Raw genomic sequence first — 15,362 nt, 5'->3', positions numbered from 1 at the left:
TGTATACTCAATCATATTAAGCTCTTAGTGAAAATGCAATATGCATTTGATGAGTGACGTGACAGGGCCATTCAACAAATGTATACATTATAGTTGAAACAACTATAACTATAATTAGCTAGGCTAATATATATTTTCTGAACTATTGTGGATTAAATTGACATGGGAGATGTAACCTCAATATAAGGACATTTGGAATGTACCACACATTTGCAATGGCTTTTGAAACAAATTGCTTTTATAATGGCATTAGATGATAAACATTCGTGTTGGGGGGCCAGAGATAATTAACCATTTCTGTAAACTGGAGCATAACATTATTTTAACTGCACATTGATTTTGGATTGAGATAATACCTGAGAAAGTACCGGTAATCAGGTTATTACTCAGTACATACAGCTATTCAAGTGAATTGCTGGTATTAGATTATTGATTACAATTTTCAGTAGGTGATGCGTAATCTGCAACAGATTACACTCACTTTGCCGCTCTGCACTGGTCTCAGTGGATGAGGGAGTTTCACAATTCCCTTCAGCCGCTCCATGATTCGCTGTGTAAACCAGTTTATCCTGGCATGATTCAGTGACCCGAGACGTTAAGAAGAGCCTCCATTTAGAGTACAATTCGGTCTAGCTGATAACTTTATCTGAGTCGATAGAATACATTTATCGATTTAAGTATAGGACTGGGACTCTATTATGACAATAGCGATAACAACGTCATCACAGTTTTATCTCCTTTTGAGCAAACTCACATAGCCCATGTCCAGAAATTCTAACTTGTTGGCTGAGTTTAGGAAAGCAGAGTAGGTGACAAGGTGAACCTTCAAACATCAAAACAGAATATTAAACAGGCTGTATTGTACACACACACTAGGGCATTATGGGAGACTGACAGTAATCAATATAATGATCCCCCTGCAGACTGCAGTAATTTTATCATCCAATCATTCAGTGGTTTTCAAACTATCCAGGCTTCCAAAGTTTCCACGTGTGGATCGAGTCGTGGGCTATTTTGAACAAAATGCGAGATGGTTTGTCTAACCCATGTTATGCTAGCTGTGAAATGGACCATAGCAGTTTGGGGAGCGGTTTAGCTATAGGTCAATTGTTGTGCAACTTTGCACGCACATTCCCACTAGGCCAAGGAAGAAATTTTAAAAATCATTCAAATCGGCCTCAAGGTGGCGTTATAATAGGCAGATTCAGGTTTTGGCCTATAGGTCTTGAACCATTGTTCATATACAAGCAATATTATTTTCCCCTTGGATTCCTTGGATTATTAGGCCTACTCAACTCTCCAAATAAGCCATGCCCATTTCCATCTGTGACTGGTGGATTCCAAACTTTGCTGGACCACAATAAACTACCTGGCTTGGAGGAGAGCTGTGCTCTGAGGAGCACATTTTCCTAGTTTAACTGTAGAAGTGTGAAAATGGACTCTTACAGGTCCACTATTTATCCTCTGAGTTAAATTTGACTGTGCACTACCTGGAGGGTTGGTAGGAGGGCAGCAAGGTGGGAGAGCTGGTCCTTAGTGCCTGCTCCTTCTCCTCGTGTTGACTGCAAATACAAACACGGAAATAATGTAACATTACACCTGTGCCATCTATTGTATCCGACATACACGGGGGGGACCCGGCAGTGGACACACAATCTCAAACACTCCATATATCCAGCCAGGACCCAATCTATCTGTCTCCTATAACAAACATAGTGTCACAAAGGCAGGCACATAGAGACAGACTGTGACATATAAATAGCCTCTAACACCCTTCCGGGAAACCAGCCTAGTGGCTGCTTCCAGGCAGTGGGTTGAGAGAGATGGAGGACAGAGGGTACAAAAGAATCTCATTAAAGATCCCAGAGGGCAACCAGATATCACCACGCACATGCACGCGCTCGCGCACACACATACACGCACACACACACACACACACACACACACACACACACACACACACACACACACACACACACACACACACACACACACACACACACACACACTGAAATACTGAGTGCGAGTTTAACTCTGAGATTGTTAAAAAATGGACTCGGGAGTCGGGACACACAATATAGAGACACACATTTTAAAACGTGAGCTCCAAAGAGGTTTCTACTTAGGAAGCTGTTCGTTGACTACAGTTCAGCACTCAACACCACTGTGTCCTCCAAACTTGTCGCCAAGCTCAGAGACCTAGGAGGACTCAACATCACGGAGCAACTATAGATCTTGGACTTCCTGACGGACAGAGCCCAGGTGGTGGATTGGCAATTTGGCACAACACCTCCTCCACACTGATTCTGAGCACAGGGTGCCCCCAAGGATGTGTAGAATAACTCAGACGCCTCCTGTACTCCCTGTTCACTCACAGCTGTGTGGCCATGCACAGCTCAAACTACACCATAAAGTTTGAGCCGTCATGAGCCTGATTACGGAGAATGGTATTACGGACCAAAGGGATGAAGTGAGAGCCCTGACATTGTTGTGTCGGGATAACAACCTTAATTTGAACCACATGAACACTAGCCTCCCTATTCTGGGCAGGACACATGCACACATGCACACATTTGGCGAGAATTATAGGCCAACCAACGTAGACCATAAGACTTCTGAACTCAAAACAGTGATACAAGATACACTAGCACTACGGTTTACAGATATGGGCTGTAAAGATCACATTGTGAATTGTCATTTGTCCCCCAGCATTATACTGTACTACAGTATTGTATTTTAGAATGTTCACCAGAGGTGGGCAACCATGGGCATTCCTTTGATAACATTTTCTCTGCAGAAATACTGTACATACCCAGGCTATAACCTGGCTATGTACAGTATAGATTAAATACAAGAAAGGCTGGGGGTGAGTGGTCTGCAAACAAAATGGGGGCGAGCGTTCCGGTTACCATATAGAGAGAGGACTGATAACTTAGCAATTAAATATGATTTATTGTAATTTCAAGGTCTTGTGATAGCAGAGGAATCCATGTATTGAAAAGTTGACAAAAAACTAGCTACTGTATAGATACACCGGTATTTTATCCTCACCCTCACTCCTCCTTTAAGAGTGATATTCTAGAAGGGCTGTGCAACAATCTTTGCAATAAAACATAGCTTGCTTAAAAAGTTAAATTCCATGCCAAAGCCACTGCTATCTACAGTAGCTCTAACCACTATCACAATGGAAATAGTGTTATCCTCTGTAAAATCATACCTCTGTGCTATTTGCAAATTGTTAATAAAGTATTCAATCAATCCAGGACTCTCAACATTTCAGAGTTTGATTCCATTTCAATGTTTGCTGCACATTGGAGTTGAACCCATGCAGGACATTCTTATAGGTTCACATCTTTTTAATTGAGAACCAATGCCTACATGAGACCTAAAATAGGCCTACATTTTACCTGGGAAAGGGTACTGTTTTCGACTTTCGTACAAGGGACAATAAAATCCTATAATGTACACAAATTTTAAAGCGTGGCTAACCATCTACAAATGAACCCATTTGATTGTCTGTCCGGGGCTAATCTCACAAAACATAGTGTCTCAGTCTACAAATGTTTTATATTTTTATATTATAATATAATGGAAGACAATGGGGGGTCAGATCAGGCTGAAACCTTCAGATTTGGCGTCATAGACAACATACTGGCCATGTGGGGTCTAACATCCACATGGGAGGCACACTATTATTAGACCTTGTTTTAATATTTACAGTGCAGGACTGGGGGCTTTTGTTTTCAGGCTACGCCCACTGGCTGCTTGTCTTGAACTTTCAGTCAGACAACTCACGAATAGATTTAACCAATATGTATTAGAGAATGTGAATACAAGTGTGCATACAATATTAGACTTGGTGTTCGGCTCTGCTGCATTTTCTCCCTGTTCGGCACGATTAAACACCATCGTAAAACATTAAGAGCAGGGAGATAGATATACAATAAAAAAAACCATGGGGAGCATAAATAACAGAGCCCACCGGTGGTGCTGGGGTGGTGGTGGGAACAAACATCACATAACAACCAGGAACCATATGCAGAGGAAGGCAAGAAGAGCATGCAGACTGGTGAGCTTAAATAGCCCGCCCAATTGGCCAGCTGACTGCCACATCAGCGAATGACGTGTGGGACTTGCACACACTTATACACCCACATAGTAATGCAGCATGTTAAGCCCTTGAGTTTAGTATGCGCCTTTGAGCATGGCATGAACCCCCTTGAGTATGTCTGCCTGAACTAACTCCGCAGGCTACGCATCATATATACTTTATGGTTGGCTACATTAATTTGAGTTGACCATAAGCTGCAACTACAGTCATGCAGAAATGGTAGTAGTCCTACTATAATGTTTGTCCTCCCTGTTGTGCTGCCCTGCCAGTCAAGCTTAATAGTACCACCTCTTTCATCTTGGGGCAGAATGAAAATCTCTCCCCATAAATGTGTGTGTGGTGAGAGGAGAGATTATTCTCGACCAACTAGTGTTCTATTCATCACCTTGAAGCATAATGAAAAATTTAGCACAATTGAAGAAGCCTCCCCAAAAGACCTGTGACAGCAGAATAATAGCATCTAGCTGATAAATATTGTGAACCTGGCATCATGGTAACAAAAGAGCATTTTCTTAGGTCTATTTATACTAATTATATACAGATAGATATATAATTTACCTCTTTGCTGTTTTCAGTAGAATCTCTTTCTCTCTGCTCAGTTATGAGCATAGAAACAAGGTATTCATTCATTACCCTGCAATGAAAATGGCCTTCAGCAAAATAACTTCTAATGAAGATGAACATTGAAAAAAGAAGCACAATGTTCACATATTTTACAGCATGGTTCCCTCATGTGGCTTGTTAATGATATAAAAGACATATGCTGCTGCTCATTTCTCAATAAGACCAACAGAGACACCCAGTGGTGAAGACAAGGTAACAATAATAATAGCAGTGTGGAACTTCTATTGCTACTATGAGACCTGGATTATACAGTATATGCCATATGCAAATGTAAGATATTATTGCCTTACAATTGTTGCAAGTACCTGATGGGAATAGATAGGACAATACAACAAGTCTGATCATGTTTTGTCAATCACAAAAATGGATTTAATAGTTTAACTTATTTTACAGACTCGGCTCATATACTGAATGACAATAAGCCTCTCCGACCTACAGTTATGTAATTTTGTGTACATCACAGTTTTGATCCCAGAGGTGATATCTCACCTGCAACGCAGTGCAGATTGCATTCTCCTCTTCCTCCATATTCAGGCACACCTCTCCTATATCAGCCTTGAGCAGGACAATAGCCTCTCGAGCTGAAATTTGAAGCTCCATCACTGCCTGTGTAGGACATACATACATACATACATACATATATATATATACTTTTTATATATACTTTTTTCCCCTGATTACTAGATGTGGCAGGATTTTAATTTAAAATGTCATGACTGGCTCACCAATATTGTCTAGTCCAATATCTCACAGCCTTGCATGAAAGCTGTTTTAATGTCAATGCAGTGTTTCCAGCTCTCCCTGTGATAAACAAAAATAATGAAACAATAGAATAGAATAGAATAGAATAGAATAGTGTCAGATTCAAATAAATTAACAGTATTTACTCACACGTCCATGTCTCTGAAGCACTTAATGCAAAGCATTGACTTATTTTCTGTTGAGAAAAGAATGTATGGTTCCTGGTGGAGATCTGTAGAGAAAACACTGTTCAATTCAATTCAATTCATGGCTGTCCTGTAGCCTACAGTTTAGCTAATTTGGGTTGCTGATGTCATGAAAAAGACTATAAAGTACAAATGCTTACAGTAAAACATAACAAAAACAAAAACAAAAAGCACTTAAACCCTATATAATGTGTTTAACAGTGTCCCCCAGGGGTCTATACTTGTTCCCAATATTTTCCTTCTATACCAAATACCTTCACCAAAAATATCTACAAGCTAACAACATCTACATCTCATCAATCTACAAGCTTACATCAATAGCAGATACTTATATACAACCTCACGTGTCACAATGTGACACGTGAGTTCTTTACTTCTTAGATCCGTTTTTTTCTCTGAATGTTCGCCCGTTATGACATGCCCAGAATGTGGTGAATATACAGTAGCTTTAGTACACGGGCTCTGTGCTTGAGGCATAGTGCACATGGCAGACAGACAAGTATAATTTCCAGATGCTTACTTTAGAAATGTAAACCTTGACAATAGTCCCCCAGGGGTCTAGGCCCCAGGCCCCTGTTCCCCTTCTTTTTTGAGGGGCGCTAACGTCAACTTTTTTACAGGGGCCAGTTTCGAATTGCAGCAAATAAAGCTTAAGATAAAAGAGTATTTCAGTACCTTTTTGTTGTTTTCTGGGTCACAGTTAGCACACTGGACAGGCTCCTCAGTATCATTGATACTATGACAGAATCAAGAATTATTCTGGTGGAAGTGTCCCTTTTACTACAGATCATGGGTAACTGTAACATAGAGACAAATTCAGATTGATTGATATGACCAGTTGCAAATTACAGATAGGTGCTATTTTATGGTGGTTTTGAAGGTTAAGGAGTCACATTTCTGATGGCTGTTGGACAAATTAGATTTATTTTTACATCATAGACGTTTATTTGGGGCACTGAATGCCAAGTGGTGGTCTGCGCATAACACAGCTTTGATGCCTGATAGCATAGCCCAGGTTTCATTCCCTAGCATGGCAGTGTATCAGTGTATAGGCTACTCTGCATGTCACTCCCTGTTTCCTGTCTCGCTCTACTTCAAGGCCTCAAAACCAACCTTAAAATCCTTGTTCAGATGAGTTCATAAAACAGTTTTGCACTATTCATACTTTGATTACTTTGATAACACAAGTAGCCTATTGCAGTAATATTATATCACTGTTTGGAGGCCAATAGGCTATATGCCGTCCTTCATCATCATCTATGCCATCAGAACTATGACATCAGTCATCATGTCCATAATTGGGCAGGAGCCCATTAAATAATATGATCTGAAAAAATGATATTCAGCGACAGCATACCAAGCAATACAACCATATTCAGTCAGTCTCCACTCTCCACTCTCCAGCTTTTTTGAAGTACAAGTTGAAATAATAGCAGTGACTGCGCTGTAACCCTCCTCTCCTGTAGAGGCAGTCTCGCGTTGTGAAGAAGTGTTTCGTCGCGGAAGAGATATATACCCGGAAGTAGTTGTCACTCGCCAAACGTGTTTACTGCAGGTTTGTTTGGAAGGCGTCGAGGCGAGCGGCTGTTTCCAGAACGTTCTAGATTCATATCTCCGAGAGAACAGTTTCGCAGCAGTTTCAGTTTGAGGCTGGGACATTTCTGAGGAGAGGGGTAACAATGTCTGTGATAGCAGAGGATAACGTGCGGGGCAGGGATGTATTCAAGGATTTCAGCGCGGACGACGAAGAGTCGCAACCTACCGAGATTGAGAGTCTGTGTATGAGCTGTTACGAGAACGGCGTCACCCGTCTGCTGCTCATCAGAATCCCCTTCTTCAGAGAAGTCATCATCAGCTCCTTCAGCTGTCCCAACTGCAACGAGTCCAACACGGAGATCCAGTCGGCGGGGCGTATACAGGACCAAGGTATTTGCTACATCCTGAAAGTACAGTCGAAGCAGGATTTGAACCGAGAGGTGGTTAAAGCAGACAGCGCGGCCGTCAGAATACCCGAAATTGAGTTTGAAATCCCCGCATTCACACAGAAGGGCTCCCTATCGACCATCGAGGGCCTCCTGGACCGAGCGGTGTGCGGCTTGGAGCAGGAGCAGCCCGCAAGGAGGGCAGCGGACCCCGAAGTTGCCCAGAAAATAGACGAGTTCATCGAGAAATTGAAAAAGTTGAAAGAGGTGGAGGAAGAATTCACGTTGATCGTCGAGGATCCATCTGGTAACAGTTTTGTGGAGAATCCAGTGGCCCCCCAGAAGGATGAAGCTCTCACTGTCACCCGCTTTAAGCGGACTGCCCAGCAGGACATGCAGCTGGGGATCGCAGCTGGAGATGAGTTGGAAGAGGAGCCGGCTGGCAACGACCTGGACAGCATGCGCAACGAGGTCCTGCAGTTCAACACAAACTGTCCAAACTGCAACGCACCCGCTTCCACTAACATGAAGCTCGTACAGATCCCCCACTTCAAAGAGGTCATCATCATGGCCACCGTCTGCGATGAATGCGGACACAGGACAAATGAGGTGAAGTCCGGCGGAGCCACGGAGGCCCTGGCCACACGGATCACCCTGCGCCTCACCGGCCCTTCAGATATGTCCAGAGACCTGCTGAAGTCTGAGACGTGTAGTGTGCTCATCCCCGAGCTGGAGTTCGAGTTGGGCATGGCGGCTCTGGGAGGAAAATTCACCACCGTGGAAGGACTGCTCGTGGACGTCAAGAATCTGATTGTTTCCAAAAACCCGTTCCTCTGTGGCGACAGCAGCTCTGGGGACAGAGTGGAGAAGCTGAAACTCTTCGGGAAGAAGCTTGACAAGATCATGGCTGGAGAAATGAATGTCCATTTAGTTCTCGATGACCCGGCCGGTAACAGTTACATCCAGAACGAGTACGCCCCAGACCCGGACCCTGAGATGAAGATCGAGAAATACACCCGCACCTTTGAGCAGAACGAAGATCTGGGATTGAATGATATGATAACAGAGGGTTATGAAACACAGTGAATTGTGTACCACAAATAACGTTGTTTTCCCTCAAGTTTTAAGTTGGATGATGCAAATTATTATTAAACCTATATATAACCTATATTTCATTTTGAGGATTTGGGGTAATTTTTGTTAAGCACTGGCTATGTTGTTAACAATTTGGTATATAGGGAGGGACCTACTACTGCCTACTGTATGTGCTGATCACCACCGCAATATTGTTTTAAGTTTAAATGTTAAAAGTTTAAAAGTTTGTTAAATGTGAATAAAGTAAGGATTCACAATCCATTTGTAATTCAGTGGACATTGTTGACTTTAAGCTATCACAAGTTCACAACACAAACACTGCAGGCTGAAGATTTATTCTAGCATTGCATAATAACCCACACATGTTCTTATGACGCAACACAAGGTGGCGCCTTGTCACTACAGAATTTTGTTCCGTAAAGCTTAAGTGCCCACAATGATGTGATTATAAAGCAAACACTCCCATTTCGACAAGGTATAACAAATCTGACTTTTATTGGACATAAGTCATGACAATATTAACATTAATGCTCTTCCAGAAGTAAAGATTTGAGTAAAAAATGTTCGCTTTGATATTTTTCAAGATTTGCACAAATGTTCACAATAAAAAAAATAGCAGATAGGCAAGCTTGTGATGCGGCACGTGCTGTGGGCTTCTTAATCATGTTTGAAATGGTGAGAATGATTGTGATGCTATATTCAAATATTTTAGTGGGGAAAGAAGGAATGCCAGCACTCAATGTCCTTTTCACATGTTTATTAATTCCTCTGAAGAGCTAACGTACTCGTTTCGGCCAGGTGGGCTTTCCTCGTCGTTGTCATGGTACCCCACAAGGACCCCTGAAGCCAATGCTCCATAGAGTTTATCACGCCACAGAGAATTTCTGATTTCTTTTTAACCCTCATCTTGGCCTTCTTGCATTTGAGGAAATTAGGTAATATACTAGCAATGCATTTGACAGGTTTATAAAGTTGGCATATATAAGTACTAAACATGATCTCTCAAAATTACCACAAGTTAAGAGTATTAGAATATATATTGTATTGTTGCAAGTTGCAACCGAAGGTCGCAGTTAAATATGGAATCGAGCATTTCCCGTCAGTGTGTCGGGCACCATATATGGTGCCCAGGTCTAGTGACATGTGATATCATCTGGGATGGAGCAGTGGAGACTCGGCCTGATGCCATAGTAAATGCAACCTGCTGTCGCAGTTAAGCCCATATATGGAGATCCCTGATGTCATCACTATTGGCCAGCAACTCTATCTGACCTCAAACCCTTAGATCTACATATATGGATATATTTCAGAACCTGTTCTGACATTCTATATGTTGATCCTTCCCCATCCATCCTTCCTCTTCAATGTCTCCCTTTTGACTTTTATGTCCATTCAAATTTCAAACTGTAGACGGGCCTGCCCCAAAGTTATTAGTGCAGCTGTGCCCGGCAGCCGGCGAAAACTAGAGTTCTCAACAGGCCTGGTCCTACCTGGGCGCTCTTCAAACCCTGTACATTGAAGAGAATGTCCCTGCTTGGGCCTCTACCACCCTTAGATCTCCATTTACTGTATGGAGCTGACCTTTTCTGACATATACAGTGTTGGGGAGTATTAAGCTACATGTAGCTGAGCTACGTAGCTGAGCTACATTTTGCTGTAGCTTGTGGTATTTTAGCTACATTCATATTTGTGTACCTCGTCAAGTAGCTCAGCTACCTTTTGGGTCATTTTTTGTAGCTTAGCTACTCAAGTTACAAGCTACAATTTTGGGCAATAACATGAAAGAAATATATTAATTTTGACCATTGGTTGCTGTGTTAATTCTTGTACTAGAACCCCCTTTGAAAAATCAAGGACTGTTCCTTTTTCTGATTGCTTTGAGGGCATATCAGCACTTGACAGCTGCCTCTAATTGGCCTCTGATTGGCCCTGGTATCACAGGGTGGGAGGGGTCTCCCAGGGGGGAGCAGGGGTCTCCTAGAGGGGAGGAGGGGTCTCCCAGAGGGGAGCAGGGGGAGGAGGGGTCTCCCAGAGGGGAGCAGGGTGGGGGGGTCTCCCAGAGGGGAGCAGGGGGAGGAGGGGTCTCCCAGAGGGGAGCAGGGTGGGTGGGTCTCCCAGAGGGGAGCAGGGTGAGGAGGGGTCTCCCAGAGGGGAGCAGGGTGGGGGGGTCTCCCAGAGGGGAGGAGGGGTCTCCCAGAGGGGAGGGGTCTCCCAGAGGGGAGGAGGGGTCTCCCGCATGTACATTCTCAATTTAATGCTGAAAAATAAAAAGTAGCTGAGCTACTTTGAGCTACTTTTTCCATGTAGCTGTAGCTTTACAAGCTACATCTCTCCAGGGGTAGCTATGTAGCTTGATCAAGCTACTGCCATGGTGAGCTACTTGTAGCTTTACAAGCTACGCTTTCAAAGTAACTTGCCCAACACTGGACATATATGTTGATCTGACCTAATCAAACCCTGTACACTCAAGACATTCTCCTTATATGGCCAGTACAGAATTAATTCCATGTTGATCTGACCCCCCATGGCAAAGAGCTAGCGCTTTCCCAGCAGTCTGCCGTCAACGAGGTGGATGCGTGCACGTGATTCTCGCCCTCAGGCGTCGAATCTACTTGTAGCCATGGCATTTCCAATTGAAACGAAGTAGCAACTGTTCTAGAAAAGCAATAGATTGGCCCACTAAATCTGATTTATAACTGTATGAATTTCCTTTGGTCTGTAAAAGAAACTATTTGAACAATACAAGAATAAGTTATTACCGTAATCTGATTCAACAATTTCCAATATTTTCCAAGGTTATGCCACTAAATTGCAGTTGTGCTCTGTGCTGTTGCCAACATTACCTATTTCTCTATAGTGTTATGCTTATGGGAATAATACATTTTCAATTTCTTCTCCCTCACACTTATCTAGTTATTGTAGCAGTACTCTTGGCACAACTCATTGCATAGCAGTACATTCCAGATTGCAGGGAGCAGTTGATGATGGGCTGCTTCCAGGGAAAATACTAGTATACCAGTATTAGTACAACGATTAAAGAACAAACCAGTTATCTTTGTAGTGTTCCAAGTGCTCCAATTAACTACAAAACCCTTGTACTGCTTACACAGCTGGAGCGTTTAATTGACTCATTGTCTCAGTTAAACTTAACACATCAGATTGTACTACAGTATGTACTAATGCTACTGAAGATAACTACGGTACATATTTAGCAGCTATTGTGCCAACTAGTGAAGTGACACCTCAGTGCGAGTGAGAATCCAGTAGGCCTACTGGGTAAGAGTAACTTGGAAGTTGGATGTAAATTTAAGTTCAGCATTTAATATTGTCATCATTCATTCTCTTGTATCCATTAGCTTATAGTTATTTGTGGTGTGTAGATCGAGGACAATTGTCGTAGTGCAAGCACAAACCCACAGCAGCTGTACTGCAAAGACGAAGGCCAGAGAGGCCTCATGCATCACCAGTGATCCAGGTTATCTAATAGTCTTAATTAAAGTACAATAAAAGAGACAGATTTAACCTCAGGCATTAACAGAATCAAACCCTGGTGCTGTTCATCAGTGATAGCACTGCTTAACTTTCTCAGAGAGATCATTTCACGTTTACCACCTAAGCCCAATATACTTAGTCCAAAATAGCTGATATTATATACATAATTGGTCACATTGTGAGCTTGTAGATCTACTATTTCTTACCAAATAGGGATGCCAAAATTGATGTGTTTAAGAAACATATGACCAGCCACAGCTTACATGAAGAAACAACAGAATAAAGTGGTGCTCAGGAAAACCATAGATTAAGTTTACTGATTAATCATACAGAAGTGATCATATCATATAACAGGTATGCGTATCCCTCTGCTCTTTGATCAAGAAAAGCAACTGCTGCCCTTTTTAGGTGGCTATATCCGCCATGAGTCAAATTGATAGCCTTTGTGCAGCTGCTTTATATTGTGTCTAAGCTGTGGGCACCAATGCCAAGATACCATTGAGTGTTTTGTTTGCTCTGCCACAGCATGATAGTGGCAGCTCACCGGCTACGCTGAGTGTTCACCTTGGGGTTAAATCAGCGCCTCGGCTGACCCTGCAGCTGTTTCAGCCACTCTTCGGACTAGGCGATTAACTGAAAATAATATCAAAACAGATATTTAGAAACAATAATCGACAGACTTTTGCTCATGTAGATTAATCAAACAATCAAGAAGCCTTTGTTTCCCCCCAAAGTACTATTTCTTATATATCAATTCATGGATTTGTTTTTACAATCAACTAATTTGGTTAGTTTGACAACCCACTTAGCCCTATATATTTTTTACTTTATTGTAAATCTTCTAAACGTTATTAACATATATATATTTTTGCAAAAAGGGTGAAATGTCCCTTTAAAGGCCTATTCATAGTCTGGATTTTCGGTGGTGAGGTGACTAAAGGCCTATTCATAGTCTGGATTTTCGGTGGTAAGGTGACCACCGCTCCGGTGGTGAGCTGACCACCGGAGCTGAAATAACGTTGAGCGGTGGTGAGTAAAAACAGAGAAAAGGGCTGGAGCGGTGGCGGTGGTTTGCTCATCACCGCGGCTCGTGACGTCATGTTGTAGTTCGGTGGTCACCCCACCACCGTAAAACCAGACTATGTACAGTATGAGCCTTACCGCTCCGGTGGTGAGCTGACCACCGGAGCTGAAATAACGTTGAGCTGTGGTGAGTAAAAACAGAGAGAAGGGCTGGGGAGGTGGTTTGCTCTTCACCGCGGCTTGTGACGTCATGTTGTAGTTCAGTGGTCACCTCACCACCGAAAATCCATACTATGAATAATGCTTCAGAGGCACGAAACTCTGTTCCTGGTGATTCACCCAGGCAGGTGGGCATGGTTTGGAGGTTAGGTTGAGGCATAGTTTCTATGAGGTAATGCTAAGTAATGCTCTCTGAAACCAGTCCAGTGACACTTTTGTTGTGTAATGATGCTTAATCATACTTCCATGTTAATCCTAGTGGTCCTATTCAGGGCATGCCATAATAGACAAAGATTTGTTGAAAATTCAGTGAAAATAGCCAATCTACAAGCTTGTACTTTGATTGCTTTTTGTCGGAAAATATATTTTGTGTAGAGGGGAAAAAGGTGAAGGCCAAATACAGACCACTGGGAGAACCTTGTCAATATAGTATAGGCCTAGACTAGAGTTCAAGTGGTTAAGTATTAAGTATATTATATATGATTATATGAGACTGAGAATCTGTTAATAAAACAATATGAAATAGATTTTATGTGGCCCACAAACAGCAGTTGTCTCTTTGTGTCATTTGGGGAAGATGTAGAGGACTTTTCCTATCTCTGCTGGAGTAGACAGTAAATTAACTGTCATTGTATGTGGCTGTATTGGACTGTTCTGATCTAAATTAAGTTCATAGCTTGTATTCTAATCATTTAAAAGACTGAAATTAGATTTATATGTGTAATTGATTTTCAGTTACCTTTAATGTCCATCCGTTTCTATATAGTCAGTATACAGTAACGAAACAGTATATTTGCTGTGTTTTTTTTAATTATTTGATTGATTACACAAGAAAGGCATGGGACTTATTTCCATTCAGGTCCTCTACTCTCACAGTTAACAGATTAACAAGTTCAAAATACATTACAATACAAAACACACAGTAACATACAGTATATGTGTATACATGAAGCAAGTTCTCCATTATCTATCCTAGACTAATAACCCTCTATAGACCATAGAAGTCTACTGTTTAAAAGACCAGTGTCAGTTTGACACTGGTTTTGAGGTTGTTCCATATTTAATGTTTAACCTCTAGATTGTGCATGTGGCTTGAGGGGAATGGCAACCATGTTTTCAAAAGATGATGCGTTTTATTTAATGAAGGAAGCATGAAATATTAATATTTCAAAGTATTTGAAAGCACGTTTCCAAACAGAAACAACCAACCTACACATGCCTACATGAGTACATGTTGATCAACCTCTCAATGCTCTTGCTTACCCACAGAGGGGGCAGCTGAGACGGCTATCATTGGTGCAGCTCTGGAGGCAGTGGGCAGAAGATGTGGTAACAGTCAAACTTCCAAGAGACATGGGTTCTTCCATAAAACGCATGGGTGCTGGGCTGGCACTGTTCATGGCATAGGTGACAGACCACGGGGTGATCATTTGCACAATACACATCTCACAGGTTATTCAAATTGGTGAATGCTCCCTTTGCCATCTGCAGATGGAGAGGGTGTCAAATAGTCGCAGAATTATTTTGAGATCAAGTGCAAGTGCCTCGGTGGTCTTCAACTCTGAAGCTGAATAAAACATGAATTGCAAACTTTGATCAAGTCTACAAATGAAACAAACAATTCAAGTAGGTAACCAACTAGCTTGTTCTTTTCCTTACCTTCTCTGCCATGTCAGCAGATGTGCTCAGAGCTGCAGTAGAACACATTCCATAGATTGCACAAAAGTAAGATCAGCAACCTATGTCATGTGTTTGTTTAATGCCAACATGACAGGTGACAGCCACCTTCTGAGTCCACTCCTAAATGTAGTGGGTTTAGCCTGTCTACCAGAGGAGCTACTGTCTCACCGTTCACTGGTGCTATCAGCCACCCCAACAGGAATGACAGCAATGTAGAAACTGCAATAGTGGTTGATGGGGAACGAACAG

The 15,362-nt window shown here is 42.2% G+C and overlaps 2 protein-coding genes across 2 annotated transcripts in view; one reads left to right on the top strand and one right to left on the bottom strand.

Moving 5' to 3' along the window:
- rnf207a (ring finger protein 207a) overlaps positions 1 to 15,104 on the bottom strand; it is a gene marked incomplete at its 5' end in the record, with an annotated part of 30,602 nt that extends 15,498 nt beyond the window's left edge. Inside the window, 14 exon segments of the mRNA XM_083771126.1 lie at positions 482 to 550; positions 755 to 823; positions 1,491 to 1,537; positions 1,540 to 1,562; positions 2,200 to 2,306; positions 5,225 to 5,341; positions 5,461 to 5,469; positions 5,473 to 5,536; positions 5,627 to 5,708; positions 7,726 to 8,360; positions 8,565 to 8,645; positions 14,697 to 14,750; positions 14,752 to 14,774; positions 15,093 to 15,104. Coding sequence (XP_083627252.1) covers positions 482 to 550; positions 755 to 823; positions 1,491 to 1,537; positions 1,540 to 1,562; positions 2,200 to 2,306; positions 5,225 to 5,341; positions 5,461 to 5,469; positions 5,473 to 5,536; positions 5,627 to 5,708; positions 7,726 to 8,360; positions 8,565 to 8,645; positions 14,697 to 14,750; positions 14,752 to 14,774; positions 15,093 to 15,104 — 1,392 coding nt within the window.
- zpr1 (ZPR1 zinc finger) lies at positions 7,230 to 8,956 on the top strand. Its single transcript, XM_083771541.1, has one exon. It carries the CDS (start codon positions 7,362 to 7,364, stop codon positions 8,688 to 8,690), a length of 1,329 nt encoding a protein of 442 aa, XP_083627667.1. The 5' UTR covers positions 7,230 to 7,361; the 3' UTR covers positions 8,691 to 8,956.
- Positions 15,105 to 15,362: the final 258 nt, after the last annotated feature.

This window comes from Protomyctophum parallelum, assembly GCF_964188405.1.
Source record: "Protomyctophum parallelum genome assembly, chromosome: 8".
In the NCBI taxonomy this organism is placed as follows: Eukaryota; Metazoa; Chordata; class Actinopteri; order Myctophiformes; family Myctophidae; genus Protomyctophum; species Protomyctophum parallelum.
The sequence above is the reverse complement of the archived record's forward strand: the minus strand, read 5'-3'. Positions and strand labels throughout refer to the sequence as shown.

Bases quoted from the DNA above. Each gene is read 5' to 3' on its own strand.
- zpr1 (XM_083771541.1), top strand. From the start codon at position 7,362: ATGTCTGTGATAGCAGAGGATAACGTGCGGGGCAGGGATGTATTCAAG.